Below are 14,611 nucleotides of genomic sequence, written 5' to 3'. Positions count from 1 at the left end.
ACCACTTGTAAACGCTACTCATAGGACATAACCCAAGTAGCATACCTAGTCTAAATAAAGCTAAAATTATTTTATTTTTTAAAATACTAATAAAGTTTTATAATAAATAGAATTTTTAAAAGTACATTTAATAATTTTCAAAAAATAAGATTATATAGTTACCTAGACAGTATACAATATTTATTTTAAATATTTATGAATATTTATTAAAATATTTTATAAATATTTTTGTGCTCTCAAAGAGCACAAATTTGGAACAAATCATAAATATAATAAATGTTTATATTTTGTTTGTCTCTCTATATTTTAATATTTTATATAATATTTACTGTTAATAAAAAATAAGTATGGAAATATTTTTTTTACTTACCATAAATATTGTATAAAATATTAAAATATAAATTAAATATTTTATACAATATTTATTATAATATTTATAATAAATATTTATGATGTGTTGAATGTAAGATCATAAAAATATTTATCAAATATTTTGACAATTATTTTTATAATATTCACATAATTATTATAAATATTTTATAACTTTTGTGTGCTGTGATGCAATCAACGGTTGCAAAAATATTTTCCGTTATCGAAAAAACACGCCCGAACACATTGACGGTAACAGATTCTACACGCCTAGTCAAAGTGTAAACTTTAAACATATTTCCCGCACAAACGCTCACGCCGACCCACCTTCGAAGCAAGGTCTCCGTGAGCGCGCGACGTCACAAATTCATTACGTTACTTCGCTTACAGAAAACGCTCAAGAAGTGAATTGGATCAACCAGGAGTTCGCTGATAGCGCTGTGAGCGTGAATCGGACCGCAGCTAAAGAGGCCAAGGGATCTTGCAGCGGAAACATCTCCCACCAATACAAGATCGATGCGCCATCTCATCGATCTGTACGACTTGCTCAAGCAAGTCCGCGTAATTCTAACAATGTATAGTTTTATCAACTCAAGCAGAATTATATCTTTCAACAGCCTTCTATTTTTATATGGCAATTTTCATAAAATCTCGCCCAATTGAAGCAAAAATCCTTCAATACCATCAGGAGTTTTGCTACCATCTGATAACACTTTTAATAAATCTTTTCAAAATTCGTTGTCAGATGATTGCTTTCTTGGACCTGAAACAATATAATAAGCAGATTAACATCGATTTATTAGACCTTGCACACAATAAAAGAATATTAGATATTAGGAATAAAAATTAAAATTTTAGAATTAGTTTCCTCAATAAACACTACAGTTGAATGATAAATTATATTTTGTACAATACATTTATGTCTTACGTTTTATTCATATCCATTATGTGTTACGTCTAATAGTCATTAAGAAAACTGATTCTAAAATTTTAATTCCTTTTTTTAATATCTAATATTCCTCTTTTGTGTAGGTCCAAATTGCTTTAATAACTTGTAAAATTACGTAATCTGGTTTTGAAACTGTGTTTCAAGACCAATGCCAAATAGCAAAATGTCGATATTAGGATATCTAGACAATAGCCTAAATTAGTCTTGGGAACTATAATAATCCGATCCTGAGTAAAGTCATATACGCGACATGCATCGCTGGCAAGTACGATGGATCGAACTTGAGAAAATCTTAAATATAAAAAGCATTTATGAATACCGCCCTTAGAAATACAAGTATTAAACGCAGTATTAGTATCGGCATTCTCTTTTTACACATCAAACCTGTTTTCTTTGCGGGGATACAACAGCTACATTATTTATATAAGTATGTGGTGCTTATTATTACATAGAATTTAAACATTGAAACTATATAGACGTTATACAAAAAGTAATTAATCATAATAAGAAGATATAAATGTACTATCACAAAACACACACACATCACAAGACAAAGATAGATACAGTTTACATAAAGAAACTCTTATTTTCGTGGCTCAATAATAAAATATTTGCCGCCTTTTACTTCAAGTCCAATACATTTCTCGCTAAAAATAAATAACTTTTTAGATCGGGGGTAAAATGTAAATTTATATTTTGATAAAAGACACACCAGTCCGACTTTTGTTTGCATTAAGCCAAATTGCGCACCTGAAAATTAATAATTTAATATGTGATACTGGTGAAACATTTTTATAACCGCTTATTCTAGGCTTTGCAAAACTTTATTTTTTACTCTAAATAATTTACTAATTTCTTTCGTAGAAAAATAACATAAAAGTGTTCAAAACAAAATCAACGTCTTATTATTTATATTTTTTAAATATTATTGCGAAATAAAGAAATAGAGAGAAAAAGAGAAGCAATGTTTTCAACGTTTTAATTAAACTTAACTAGTTGAAATAAATATGTTTGATTGAAATTTCTAACTAAAAAATTTGCGTGTTTGATTCAAAAATTGTTTAGCAAAAATAACATCAAACAAAAATTATGCAAATATTTTAATGTAGTTTTATTATTTTTATTATTGTAATTACAATTATCGATTATTTAGATTTTTAGATTTAAAATATAAATATTTATAAAATATTAAAATTAATATTACAAATATTTAGTAAATATTTTATAAATATTGTATGCTATTTGGGATTAAAACTAAAAATTCATGTCCACGCAAGTATCATAAAAGATAGAAATATTGCAATAATAGTAATTTTTAACTAGATATTCACATAAATCAAATATTAATAAATTAATTCATATCCTCAATGCACTTTCGTTTGCCTTCCCCAAATGGTAAAAACGCACACGGATGTCTTTTCTTTTTTTCGTCCTTGCAGAATCTTTCCGGATCAAATTTATCCGGATCTGGATATATCGTCGGATCTCTGTGTATACCAAGAACTAGTATCGTTATTAATGTCCCTTTTGGTACACGTATGTCGATATCTGTTATCGGTAAAACTATTTCTTCCGTACAAATTCGATTTAAGATAGGGACAGATGGATATTTTCGCATAATTTCTGCAATATTAAAAAAAGCATGTAACTCTTCCAAAAGTTCTTACAAGTAATTTATTTAAACTTATATACAATGTGTTCCGAAAATTGTGATACAACCATGGGAGAGGAAAAAATAATTCAATGAGAAGTTATATTTAGCATTTATCACTTTGTTTAAATATGTCATATCATTTATTATAAAGCTTCGTAAGTCAAATATTCATCACCATATTTTTCTAATACTTCATCGATTTCATAGCAAAGTTTATCTTGCATATTTTCATTTTATACCAATTCGAATAAGGCATATGATGCCGTTGCTGATGAGGTTTCAAAGCTAACTATAAAGAACGCAAAACTTTGCGGTTGCTTCTGCCATTGGAAATTTAGTTGCTGTTAAATAAATAAAATTATATATTTCAAATAAAATTAAAGCGTTTTTCTAATTTAGTTTTATTTGCAAAAACTTTAAATTATTTAATAATGTATTTTGTTTAATAATCTTATTTTAAAAAAGAAAAGTAATTTGAGTTGTAAAACTGCACTGTAAGACAAATATGTACATATTTTTAAATCACATAAAAAGTCTATTAATGTAAAAATGCTTTCAATATAATATGCACGCGTATTAACCTTTATCGGGCTTGTTATCATAATTGTCAATGTAGTTATTCTCCATTAATTGCATTAAGTTTACAAAATCTGATAATCCCATTATCTTGCCGATATTCCATATTTTCTCGAAACATCTTCATATAAAAGTTGGTGATGTTTCGGTGCGTGATGGGAATGGAAAAGAATTTCATAATTTGCGGAGCAAACATAAATATGGAAACCCAAATTGAGTTTGCTTTCAAAGTCCTTTTTCCATAAATTTGATACTCATTATTTGGTTCGTTAATACAGTTTGAATTGATACCAAAAGCGGTGGATATTATGACACCAGTTGAATATCTATTGATAAAATTAAGAATTAATTTGTAATAAATTTTATTAAATTTTATGAAATATTAAGAATTGTGCAAAACAATATAAAATTAAATTCATATATACCGACAAAAAATCTAGCTGAAAAGTGAATTGAAAATTTGAAATTGCAGGTAAACAATAAATTGATACGCACGTCATATGTTAAGTAATAGAAAAATAAAAGAAAACAACTAATAGCAAGCAAAAAAGATGTTTAATTTATAGCAAATATAATTTAATCTTAAATGAATTGAGTTTGATCATACGTGTTATACTTATTAACTTTCTTCAACATTTAAATGATGTACAATTTTGATATAATCAATCAAATATTAAAATATAAAGTATAAAAACGCAATATTGATAAAACTAGTTCAGAAACAAACTGATACAATGCGACTAATGTAAAAAGCTATATCAATTCAAATAATTTTAGATAAATATTATATGCAAGAATGAATAAGAAAGGGATTACCCATTAAAGCCAGTAATGAAAATAAGAAAAATTATTTAAACACATATGTAGAAGATATTTTACTTTGAAAACATATCCTTTAATTCTATAGAATCTCTCATCTGTGCTTTATTCTCCAGATAAGTTGCAAAGTTGTTGCCAATTTCCTTTGCAATCTCGAACTGCTCTATCTCGATAGTAGAATGTATAAGCCGGTTCTAACTCGGGGATCGCAGGGGAATGCAGGGAAGGGGGGGAATATTTCGGGTCGCGCGGGGGGACCTAACCGGCGATAAGGTCTCGCGGGTGGACCAAACCGGGTGGAGGAGGGGGAGGGGGGCTGAAAACGGGGTCACACGTGTAAACCTAACCGGTAGTTCTGCGTAATCAATGTTTATATAAACAGAGATAACGATTCGAGGACCATGTTCTTGGCCGATGTTTAAATAAATTTGACACCTTTGAAATGTGTCACGTGGAGGCAACTGGCCATTTAATGTAAACATGGACCATGTACTTGTCACTCTGTTTACATAAACATAATAAATCACACCGCGAGGAGGTGGGTATGACAGTACTTTGAAATCGGAAATGGTTCTGCGTAATCAATGTTTATATAAACAGAGATAACGAGGACCATGTTCTTGACCGACACCTTTGAAATGTGTCGCGTGGAGGCAACTACTGACCATTTAATGTAAACATGGACCATGTACCTGTCACTCTGTTTACATAAACATAATAAATCACACCGCGAGGAGGTGTGTATGACTGTACGTTGAAATCGGAAATGTCTGTCATCACGAGGGGGATAAGCTATACGATGGCAAATATTTTGTGGGGTGTGCGCGGCTATTTCCGCGGGGCCCGCCGCCGCCGCCGCCGCCGCCGCGTGCGTGGAGGGGATGCGCGCTGTCTAACGCGGGGTCCGCTGGGGCGATCCGCCCGCCGCCGCTGGCACCACCACCATCCACCGCTGCTGCCACCCGCTGGCGCTTACGCATTCGCTCTCTCCGTCCCTCGCTCGCTTGCTCGCTCGCTCGATTTTCCCGTACGCGGTAACGGGCATGCTTGCGCGTTTAGTCTCCCCCACCTTGCCACGCTTGTTTCTTTCACGCGCTCGCTCGCTCGCTCGCTCGCTTTTTCCATCCACTCGCTTCTATAGCGCGTTCGCTCGTCGTATGCGACCCATCCCCCCCACCCAGCACCCGCTACCGCCCTGCCGCTATCGCTGTTTTCACGATAATTTTTTAATGAGGGGATTGAAGGAAAGGTGAATAAGTGATAGGAGAAAAAAAATTGGTACATAAATTAAAATTTATATATGTAAAGAAAGCATACTTTCTTCAGTTCGAATCGGCCGCGCTTCTCGTGCTCCGCGCGGCTTCTGATTGATTACCGTTGGATGGAGCGACATGTACGATCACCAGGATGATTGTAGATAGACACGGACACACAGTTGGAGAGAGACAGATAGTCATTACGTTATAAAGCACACGTGCAATTTACAGAGAAACAAAGTTAAGAATAAAGTTAAGAACAAAGTAGTGTGAATAGAGAAGCGGTAATTGTAAACCTTAATTGTCGTTTCTTTGTTTACAGGTAAGATTGTAAATAGTGTAAATAACTATCGTTAAGTAGCGAATAAAATTTCTCTCTTTGTTTACAGAGAAACACACTTTGGTTTAAATCTACCCCGTACAAATAGTTGTCTTATAAAACGACAATTTTTGTTTATAATGTCGAGAAGATTACAGTTCGCACTTCAATATGTGGCATCGCCGAGGGACAAGAAGACAAGTATTATCGCCATAACCTCAATTAGAACAGAGGATGACAAAGAATATGTGTTGCCACAAGAAATGAGGTTTGTAAGCGAACATGAAGATCTGATGAAGACAGATGTTTACAAAAGAGTAAAACAAAGTTTTACTCAAAGAGGTCAAGACAGAACAGTGTGGATTACACTAACAAAAGAAATGGAGCAGACATACTTTGATGAAGAGGGTAATATAATGTTTAACGACTTATATTTAGAACAAATAATAAAAACAGATATAGTAGAATCCACTCAGAAGAAAGAAAGTCAACTTAATCTAAAACACATAGCAGAAAAATTCATGATTGAGAAATTTACATCTAAACACTCAAATGCAAAACAATGGCTGGAGACATTTGAGAAAGAATGTAGAAGGTTTGAAATCAATGAAGATAATACAAAAATCGAAATATTAAGACTATTCCTGGACAAGTCATGTTCAGATTGGCACTCAGCGACCCTCACAATATTGACAGTGGAAGCTGGATGGTCTGAATGGAAAGAAAGATTTCTAGAATCATTTGCAGACAAAGGATGGACTACAGGAATATATGCTATATATTATAGGTATAAAGAAGGTTCACACACATTGAGTGAATATGCTATGAGGAAAGAAAAGCTGCTACTAGATATGGACAAGGACATCAGTTCAAAAACCCTAGTATTGCTCATAGCAGCAGGTTTACCTGAGTTTGTTAGGAATAAGATAGACAAAGAAAATTGTAAGAACTCGACCGAATTATTGCACGAAATCAGAAAATGTGAAAATTTAGGGAATAAAAATAATTTTTACGAAAAAGAAAGAAGATAAATACGACAACAAGAAGAAATTTGAAGGAAAACAGCCATGCAAGAACTGCGAAAGCCTAAATAAAGGCATTAGATATCACCCGGAAGACTCATGCTGGTTTAAAAGGAAAGAAAGAAATGAAGGTAGAGTAATAGGCAGCAACTCAGCCATAGAAGTAAATCTAAACACAGAAGCAAAAAAAAAATAATCACACCATTGATTAAAATAAAAATATTATTAGAAGATAAGTTAGAGATAAAAGGAACATATGATCCAGGTCCCCAAGTTTCCTTAATAAATCCAAAATTAATTAAAATAGAGAAAAAGACAGAAGATGTAAATAAAATATTTTTAAAAACAGTCAATGGTGTGACACATACAAAAGGTTTAGTAACTATAAAAATAAAAATCTTCGACATAGAAGAATACATTGATGTATTCATTACAGAGAGGGATGATTTTGAAGATTTTATCATAGGATTGGATATGATAAAAAAATTCAAATTAATTCAAGATGAAAATCTACAAATATCACAAAAAAAATGATAGTAGATACAAAAAAACAGAAGACTAAAATAGATAATAAAGATAATAAAACTAAACAGTGTTCAATAAACTTTAATGAACACATAGAGACAGATGAATTTCAGATAAAGCTAGAACATCTAGATAATATAAAGAAAATTAAGATAGAAAAACTAATAGAAAAATATAAAACTGTATTTGCGAAAGACAAATACGATATCGGCACAGTAAAGGATTATGAGGCAAGAATTGAATTGATAGTAGACAAATATTGCAGCAAAAGACCATACAGGTGTTCAATAGAAGATAAAAAGGAAATAGAAACACAAGTGGCAAAGCTATTAGAAAAGAATCTAATTGAAGAATCCTACAGTCCACTTGCGGCACCAGTGACACTTGCATATAAAAGAGATGAAGGAAAAAAAAATCGCCTGTGCATTGATTTCAGAGACCTAAACAGGAATATAGTACCACAAGCTCAACCATTTCCACTTATAGACGATCTAATAATTAAAACTAGAAACTGTAAATATTTCACAACACTGGATATACTAGTAAACTCCGCATTTTGGTCAATCCCACTCCGAATCGAAGACAAAAAAAAGACTGGTTTCGTAACGCAAGAAAGACACTATCAATGGACGTGTTTACCATTTGGTCTTAAAACGTCACCGGCAATATTTCAAAGAATCCTGAGCAACATATTAAGGAAACATAAATTAACAGAATTTACAATAAATTATATCGACGACATATTAATTTACTCAACAAATTTTGAAGAACACATCAGACATATAGAGCGGGTATTAGAAGCAATTATAAGAGAAGGATTTAGACTGAAATTCAAAAAATGTTCATTCGCTGCGAATTCAATAAAATACCTAGGACACGTCACAGAAGATAACACAGTAAGACCAATAAAAGATAATCTAATTTCAATCCAGAATTTTCCAACTCCGAAAACTCAAAAAAATATCAGACAATTTTTGGGAAAGATCAATTTTTACCATGAATACATACCAAATAGCTCAATAACGTTAAACCCATTACATAGATTATTAAAAAAAGATATAGAATTTATATGGTCAGAAGAATGTGAGAAATCTTTTACAGAAGTAAAGAAATTATTATGTGCTCAACCAGTTCTAGAAATATTCGATAAGGATTTGTCAATAAAAATTTACACAGATGCATCGCTAGAAGGAATTGGAGCAATACTAAAGCAAGTACAAATATACTGGGCAACAAAATTATCGCAACACTCATTTATATCAAAATTTCGCACAACTTCAAATAATCGTAACTTCGTTAAAAATTATCGTACTTGAAAAAATTTTTTTTTATTTTAAAGCTTAAAGTCTCTACTTTAAGATGCATTTGGCCAATTTTGAATTTCTTCTTTCCTCCTTCCGCCGTCTTTTTAAAAGTAAAGACATGTTTTGTCTCCGAACATTTGCAAAGTTTGACGCACTCCACGGAGTAGGACGAATTTTTTTCGCAAATGTCACAATAATCATCGTAAAATTTGGACTTTTCGCTGCAAATTAAAAAAAAAAAGAGGTTCGTACGATTTTTTTTTTGAGGAGTTAGAATGTATCAAAGTTATGTATGCATTTTGGTCAGTTACCGTCAGCATTAGCATTACCCGATGTGCACCACGGGGAGGTTGCTGGTCGGATTTCGCACATCGTGTGTGTGTGTGTGTGTGTGTGTTACAGCAGAGATGAGGACCCCACGGTTCGTCACTTCCGCAGTATTTTATGACTCCAAACCCTTTCTGCTGTGTGTGTGTGTGTGTGTGTGTGTGTGTTACAGCAGAGATGAGGACCCCACGGTTCGTCACTTCCGCAGTATTTTATGACTCCAAACCCTCTCTGCTGTGTGTGTGTGTGTGTGTGTGTTACAGCAGAGATGAGGACCCCACGGTTCGTCACTTCCGCAGTATTTTATGACTCCAAACCCTCTCTGCTGTGTGTGTGTGTGTGTGTGTGTGCGCGCGCGCGTGCGCGTGTGTGTGTGTTGCATAAAAAATGTGGGTGCTCTCGCATTTAATATGAGGTATTCCCACCTCGTCTTCGAATGACTTCTTGTAAACGGTCATGCATATTAATGCATGACCTAATTGTGGCTTGAGGAATTTCGTGCCATATTTGCTGTAATATTGCTCCTAACTCCTGCAGATTTGTTGGTTGTCTCTCCACATCTCGCAATCTTCTTCCCATCATGTCCCAGACATGTTCAATGGGATTCAAATCCGGGCTCATTGCTGGATGTGGTAACACCTCGATGTTGTCTTCTCTAGCTGACGTTATTCGTCTTCGACCTTGTCCTCTCCTTCGACGAACAACATCAAAACTCTAAACCGTAAACCTATTCCCATTACACTCAAGAAGCAAACGATAGTCGTACAACATCAAAACTCTAAACCGTAAACCTATTCCCATTACACTCAAGAAGCAAACGATAGTCGTAACAATGCCTCGTTTGAACGAAATTCAATGTGCGCAAATCATTGCTCTTTTGGAAGAAGGATTAAATCAAAGTTATGTTGCAAGGAGAATAGTGTTCATCGATCCTCCATCTCTCGAGTTTGGGCTCGTTATCAAGAAACAGGCGGATTTCGTCGAAGGAGAGGACAAGGTCGAAGACGAATAACGTCAGCTAGAGAAGATCGCCGCATCATCAATGAGACAAATCGAAATCCAACAAGAATTGCACGAGTAATTGCAAATACAGTTCTTCCGCACAGATAAATTAGTGCTCAAACGATCAGGAGGCGTTTGCACGAAGGAAATTTGCGGTCGCGAGCTCGTGCTCGAGTGCCAATGTTATCTGTGGCTCATAGACGTGCTCGTTTGCAATATGCACGCACTTATCAGAATTGGATTCTGAGACAGTGGAACAATGTATTGTTCACTGACGAATCACGGTTTTGTCTTTTTCGTTCCGATGGAAGAGTACGTGTTTGGCGTCGTAATGGACAGCGTTTTGAAGAAAACTGCGTCGAGCCTGTTCGAGCGTTTGGTTGTGGCTCTGTCATGGTATGGGGTGGAATATCGATGCATGAACGCACAAATCTTGTCATCATACCACCTCCTGGATTGACAGGAGAACGTTATGTAGAAGAAATTTTGCGTCCTCACATAATACCTATGCGTCGTCAAATGGGGCGCAATTTTATTCTCATGCATGACAACGCTCGCCCACACACTGCCAGGATTGCTCTTAACTTCCTCGAACAAAACAACATCGAGGTGTTACCACATCCAGCAATGAGCCCGGATTTGAATCCCATTGAACATGTCTGGGATATGATGGGAAGAAGATTGCGAGATTGGAGAGACAACCAACAAATCTGCAGGAGTTAGGAGCAATATTACAGCAAATATGGCACGAAATTCCTCAAGCCACAATTAGGTCATGCATTAATATGCATGACCGTTTACAAGAAGTCATTCGAAGACGAGGTGGGAATACCTCATATTAAATGCGAGAGCACCCACATTTTTTATGCAACACACACACACGCGCACGCGCGCGCCACACACACACACACACACACACACAGCAGAGAGGGTTTGGAGTCATAAAATACTGCGGAAGTGACGAACCGTGGGGTCCTCATCTCTGCTGTAACACACACACACACACACACACACGATGTGCGAAATCCGACCAGCAACCTCCCCGTGGTGCACATCGGGTAATGCTAATGCTGACGGTAACTGACCAAAATGCATACATAACTTTAAAACATCCTAACTCCTCAAAAAAAAATCGTACGAACCTCTTTTTTTTTTAATTTGCAGCGAAAAGTCCAAATTTTACGATGATTATTGTGACATTTGCGAAAAAAATTCGTCCTACTCCGTGGAGTGCGTCAAACTTTGCAAATGTTCGGAGACAAAACATGTCTTTACTTTTAAAAAGACGGCGGAAGGAGGAAAGAAGAAATTCAAAATTGGCCAAATGCATCTTAAAGTAGAGACTTTAAGCTTTAAAATAAAAAAAAATTTTTAACGAAGTTACGATTATTTGAAGTTGTGCGAAATTTTGATATAAATGAGTGTTGCGATAATTTTGTTGCCCAGTGTAGATGGACGAGAAAAACCAGTAGCATATTTCTCGAAGAAATTGAATGAGGCTCAAAAAAGGAAAAAAGCAATATATCTGGAGTGCCTGGCAATCAAAGAAGCAGTGAAATACTGGCAACATTGGTTAATTGGAAGAACGTTTGAAGTATACTCACATCACAAACCGCTTGAAAACCTGAACATAAAAGCGAGAACGGACGAAGAATTAGGTGAGTTAACGTATTACCTGTCACAATACACTTTCAAAATAAAATATATACCGGGTAAAGATAACGCTGAAGCGGACTGCTTAAGTCGAAATCCGGTACTAGAACCGACGGAAAACACTGAAGAGGCTCTAACAATAGTAAATATGACACAAATAGACGAAATAAGAACGGACCAAGAAAAGAATGAAATAATACGAAAAATGAAACCAAAACTAATAAAAAAGAATGGAATATTTTATAAGAAAGTAAAAAATAAAGAGAAAATAATCTTGTCAGAAGAATTGAGCATCAAATTGATAAAAGACATACACAAGGAATGGTGCCATACAGGCACTAGACAAACTATGAACAGGATATGTCCCTACTATACATCAAAGAATCTGACAGAAAATATAAAAAAAATATGTAAGAATTGCGACATATGTATAAAAAATAAAACAAGAGGCCAAAGCAAATTTGGATTAATGTCTCACTTGGGACCAACGACTGAACCGTATGAAATAATGTCTATAGACACCATCGGAGGATTTGGAGGACGAAGATCAACAAAAAAATACTTCCATTTATTGGTCGACCATTACACGAGATACGCATTTATTCTAACCTCAAAGACACAAAACGCCACAGATTTCATCAAATTAGTCAAAAACGTGTTAGAAACAGATAAAATTGGGATGATTCTAACGGATCAATATCCGGGAATAAACTCAACAAAATTTAAAGAAATTCTAAAAATAAGAACGTTAAACTAATATTTACAGCAGTTAATGCGCCGTTCTCGAATGGTGGTCTTAACGAGAGACTAAATCAGACTCTAGTTAATAAAATAAGATGTAAAATAAATGAAAAAGAAGAAAAAAAAGCTTGGACAACGGTTGCTAGAGAATGTGTAGATAGATATAACAAGATAGAACACTCAGTCACTGGTTTTGCACCAGAGTACTTATTAAATGGCACGGACACAAGTGTCATACCAGAAGAACTAAAAAGAAAGAGAAACATGATTGGACCAGGGATAGAAAATTAGCTTTGGAAAGATCAATACAATCACATAACTATAATAAAAAACTGTATGACAAAAATAGAAAAAATCAGGAGTACAATGCAAGAGACATGGTATACATAGAAAACGGAAACAAACTAAACAGGAAAAAACTAGACCATCTGAGAATTGGACCATTCGAAATAATAAAAAAAATATCAAACTCCCTATACCAAATCAAAACTAATAAGAAGAAATCAGAAAAAAGTTTATTCCATATATCAAAACTAATACCAACAGAAAAAGAAGACACAGAAGAAGAATAAATAACATATCCAACACAAAAGTACCCCGACAAGTCTTACCCTGGGGGGGGGGGAAGATGTAAAGAAAGCCTACTTTCTTCAATTCGAATCGGCCGCGCTTCTCGTGCTCCGCGCGGCTTCTGATTGATTACCGTTGGATGGAGCGACATGTACGATCACCAGGATGATTGTAGATAGACACGGACACACAGTTGGAGAGAGACAGATAGTCATTACGTAATAAAGCACACGTGCAATTTACAGAGAAACAAAGTTAAGAATAAAGTTAAGAACAAATTAGTGTGAATAGAGAAGCGGTAATTGTAAACCTTAATTGTTGTTTCTTTGTTTACAGGTAAGATTGTAAATAGTGTAAATAACAATCGTTAAGTAGCGAATAAAATTTCTCTCTTTGTTTACAGAGAAACACACTTTGGTTTAAATCTACCCCGTACAAATAGTTGTCTTATATATATGTATTTTGAAAAATTTTACACAAAAACAGAAAAAAACTTTTTGTATTAAAAAATTCTATAATAATTTTTTTCACCAGATCTCCTCCTGGTAGACCCGCTCTCCGAATAATATTTGAAGGTCCCATTGATCCTCCAGGTCCCACTCGTTGCGGACCCACTCTCTTTCATTAAACCACTGGTCCCACTGACGGTACCAGCGCCGATATATCGCATCGGATATATTGATGAATCCTGCTATCTCAATTTGGTCTCGAGAGATGTTCTGAAACAAAAACAGGAAAAAACATTTAATATTACAATTGTACACATAAAATAGTAATTTAAAATTGATATAAATAATAAAACTTACGGGGTGGGGGCTGGTAATCCTTAATTCTAATAAGTGCCTTATCGGCACAACGAGTTGCTCCTCATTATGTACCATCAATCTCTGAAAAAAAATATTAAAAATGTAAAAACATATGTATATATTTTTTCAAAAATGTCAGGGTTTAAAAAGATGAAAAGAACTTACCGCATCCGCCGGATACGTAACTCGAATTACGTGAAATAATGTTTCCATTTTTTCGAAAAACTGAATACTGTTTTTTTAGTCTTTTTCACAAGAAGACTGTCTCACGACTGACTGACTCTCTGACTGCAAGCAGAGGTTTATGCAGTTCCTCCTCTTCAAAAATCTACGTCATATAAACAACTGAAGTATCCCCCGATTACTAATGTAAACTTTCAAAGAAAGAAACTCTTCTATAGTGCTCGCTCGCTCAATTTTCTCGTACATGGTAAAGCGTGTGCTTGCGCGTTTAGTCTCCCCCACCTCGCCACGCTTGTTTCTTTCGCGCGCCTCCTTAATGTCTATTATCTCGCATATTATTTACTAAGAAAATAGGAAACAATGGATAAGGATAGATTTTCAAATACATTTTAAAGAGTTTTTTAAAATCCTTTTTTTATTGTTCATGTAATGCTTCGTTCACAATAGTATCAATAGCGTAAGCTATTAATTCACACTCAATTTGCGAACTCTTATCGTAAAATTTGCGCAATAATTCTGTCGCGTCTGGTTTGTTC

The 14,611-nt window shown here is 34.5% G+C and overlaps 1 protein-coding gene across 1 annotated transcript in view; it reads right to left on the bottom strand.

Annotated features, from left to right (window-relative positions):
- Positions 1-433: 433 nt before the first annotated feature.
- The window catches only part of LOC113003396 (probable cytochrome P450 6a14), a 33,424-nt gene continuing 19,246 nt past the window's right edge, over positions 434-14,611 (bottom strand). Inside the window, exons 2-3 of the mRNA XM_039453714.1 lie at positions 2,726-2,941; positions 434-2,068 (exon numbers count right to left, since the gene is read on the bottom strand). Of these exons, the coding sequence (XP_039309648.1) occupies positions 1,902-2,068; positions 2,726-2,941 (383 nt within the window). The 3' untranslated portion in view covers positions 434-1,901. The remainder of the gene's footprint in view (positions 2,069-2,725; positions 2,942-14,611) is intronic.

This window comes from Solenopsis invicta, chromosome 1 (genome assembly GCF_016802725.1).
Source record: "Solenopsis invicta isolate M01_SB chromosome 1, UNIL_Sinv_3.0, whole genome shotgun sequence".
NCBI lineage: Eukaryota > Metazoa > Arthropoda > Insecta > Hymenoptera > Formicidae > Solenopsis > Solenopsis invicta.
This window is presented reverse-complemented; position numbering and strand designations above follow the sequence as displayed.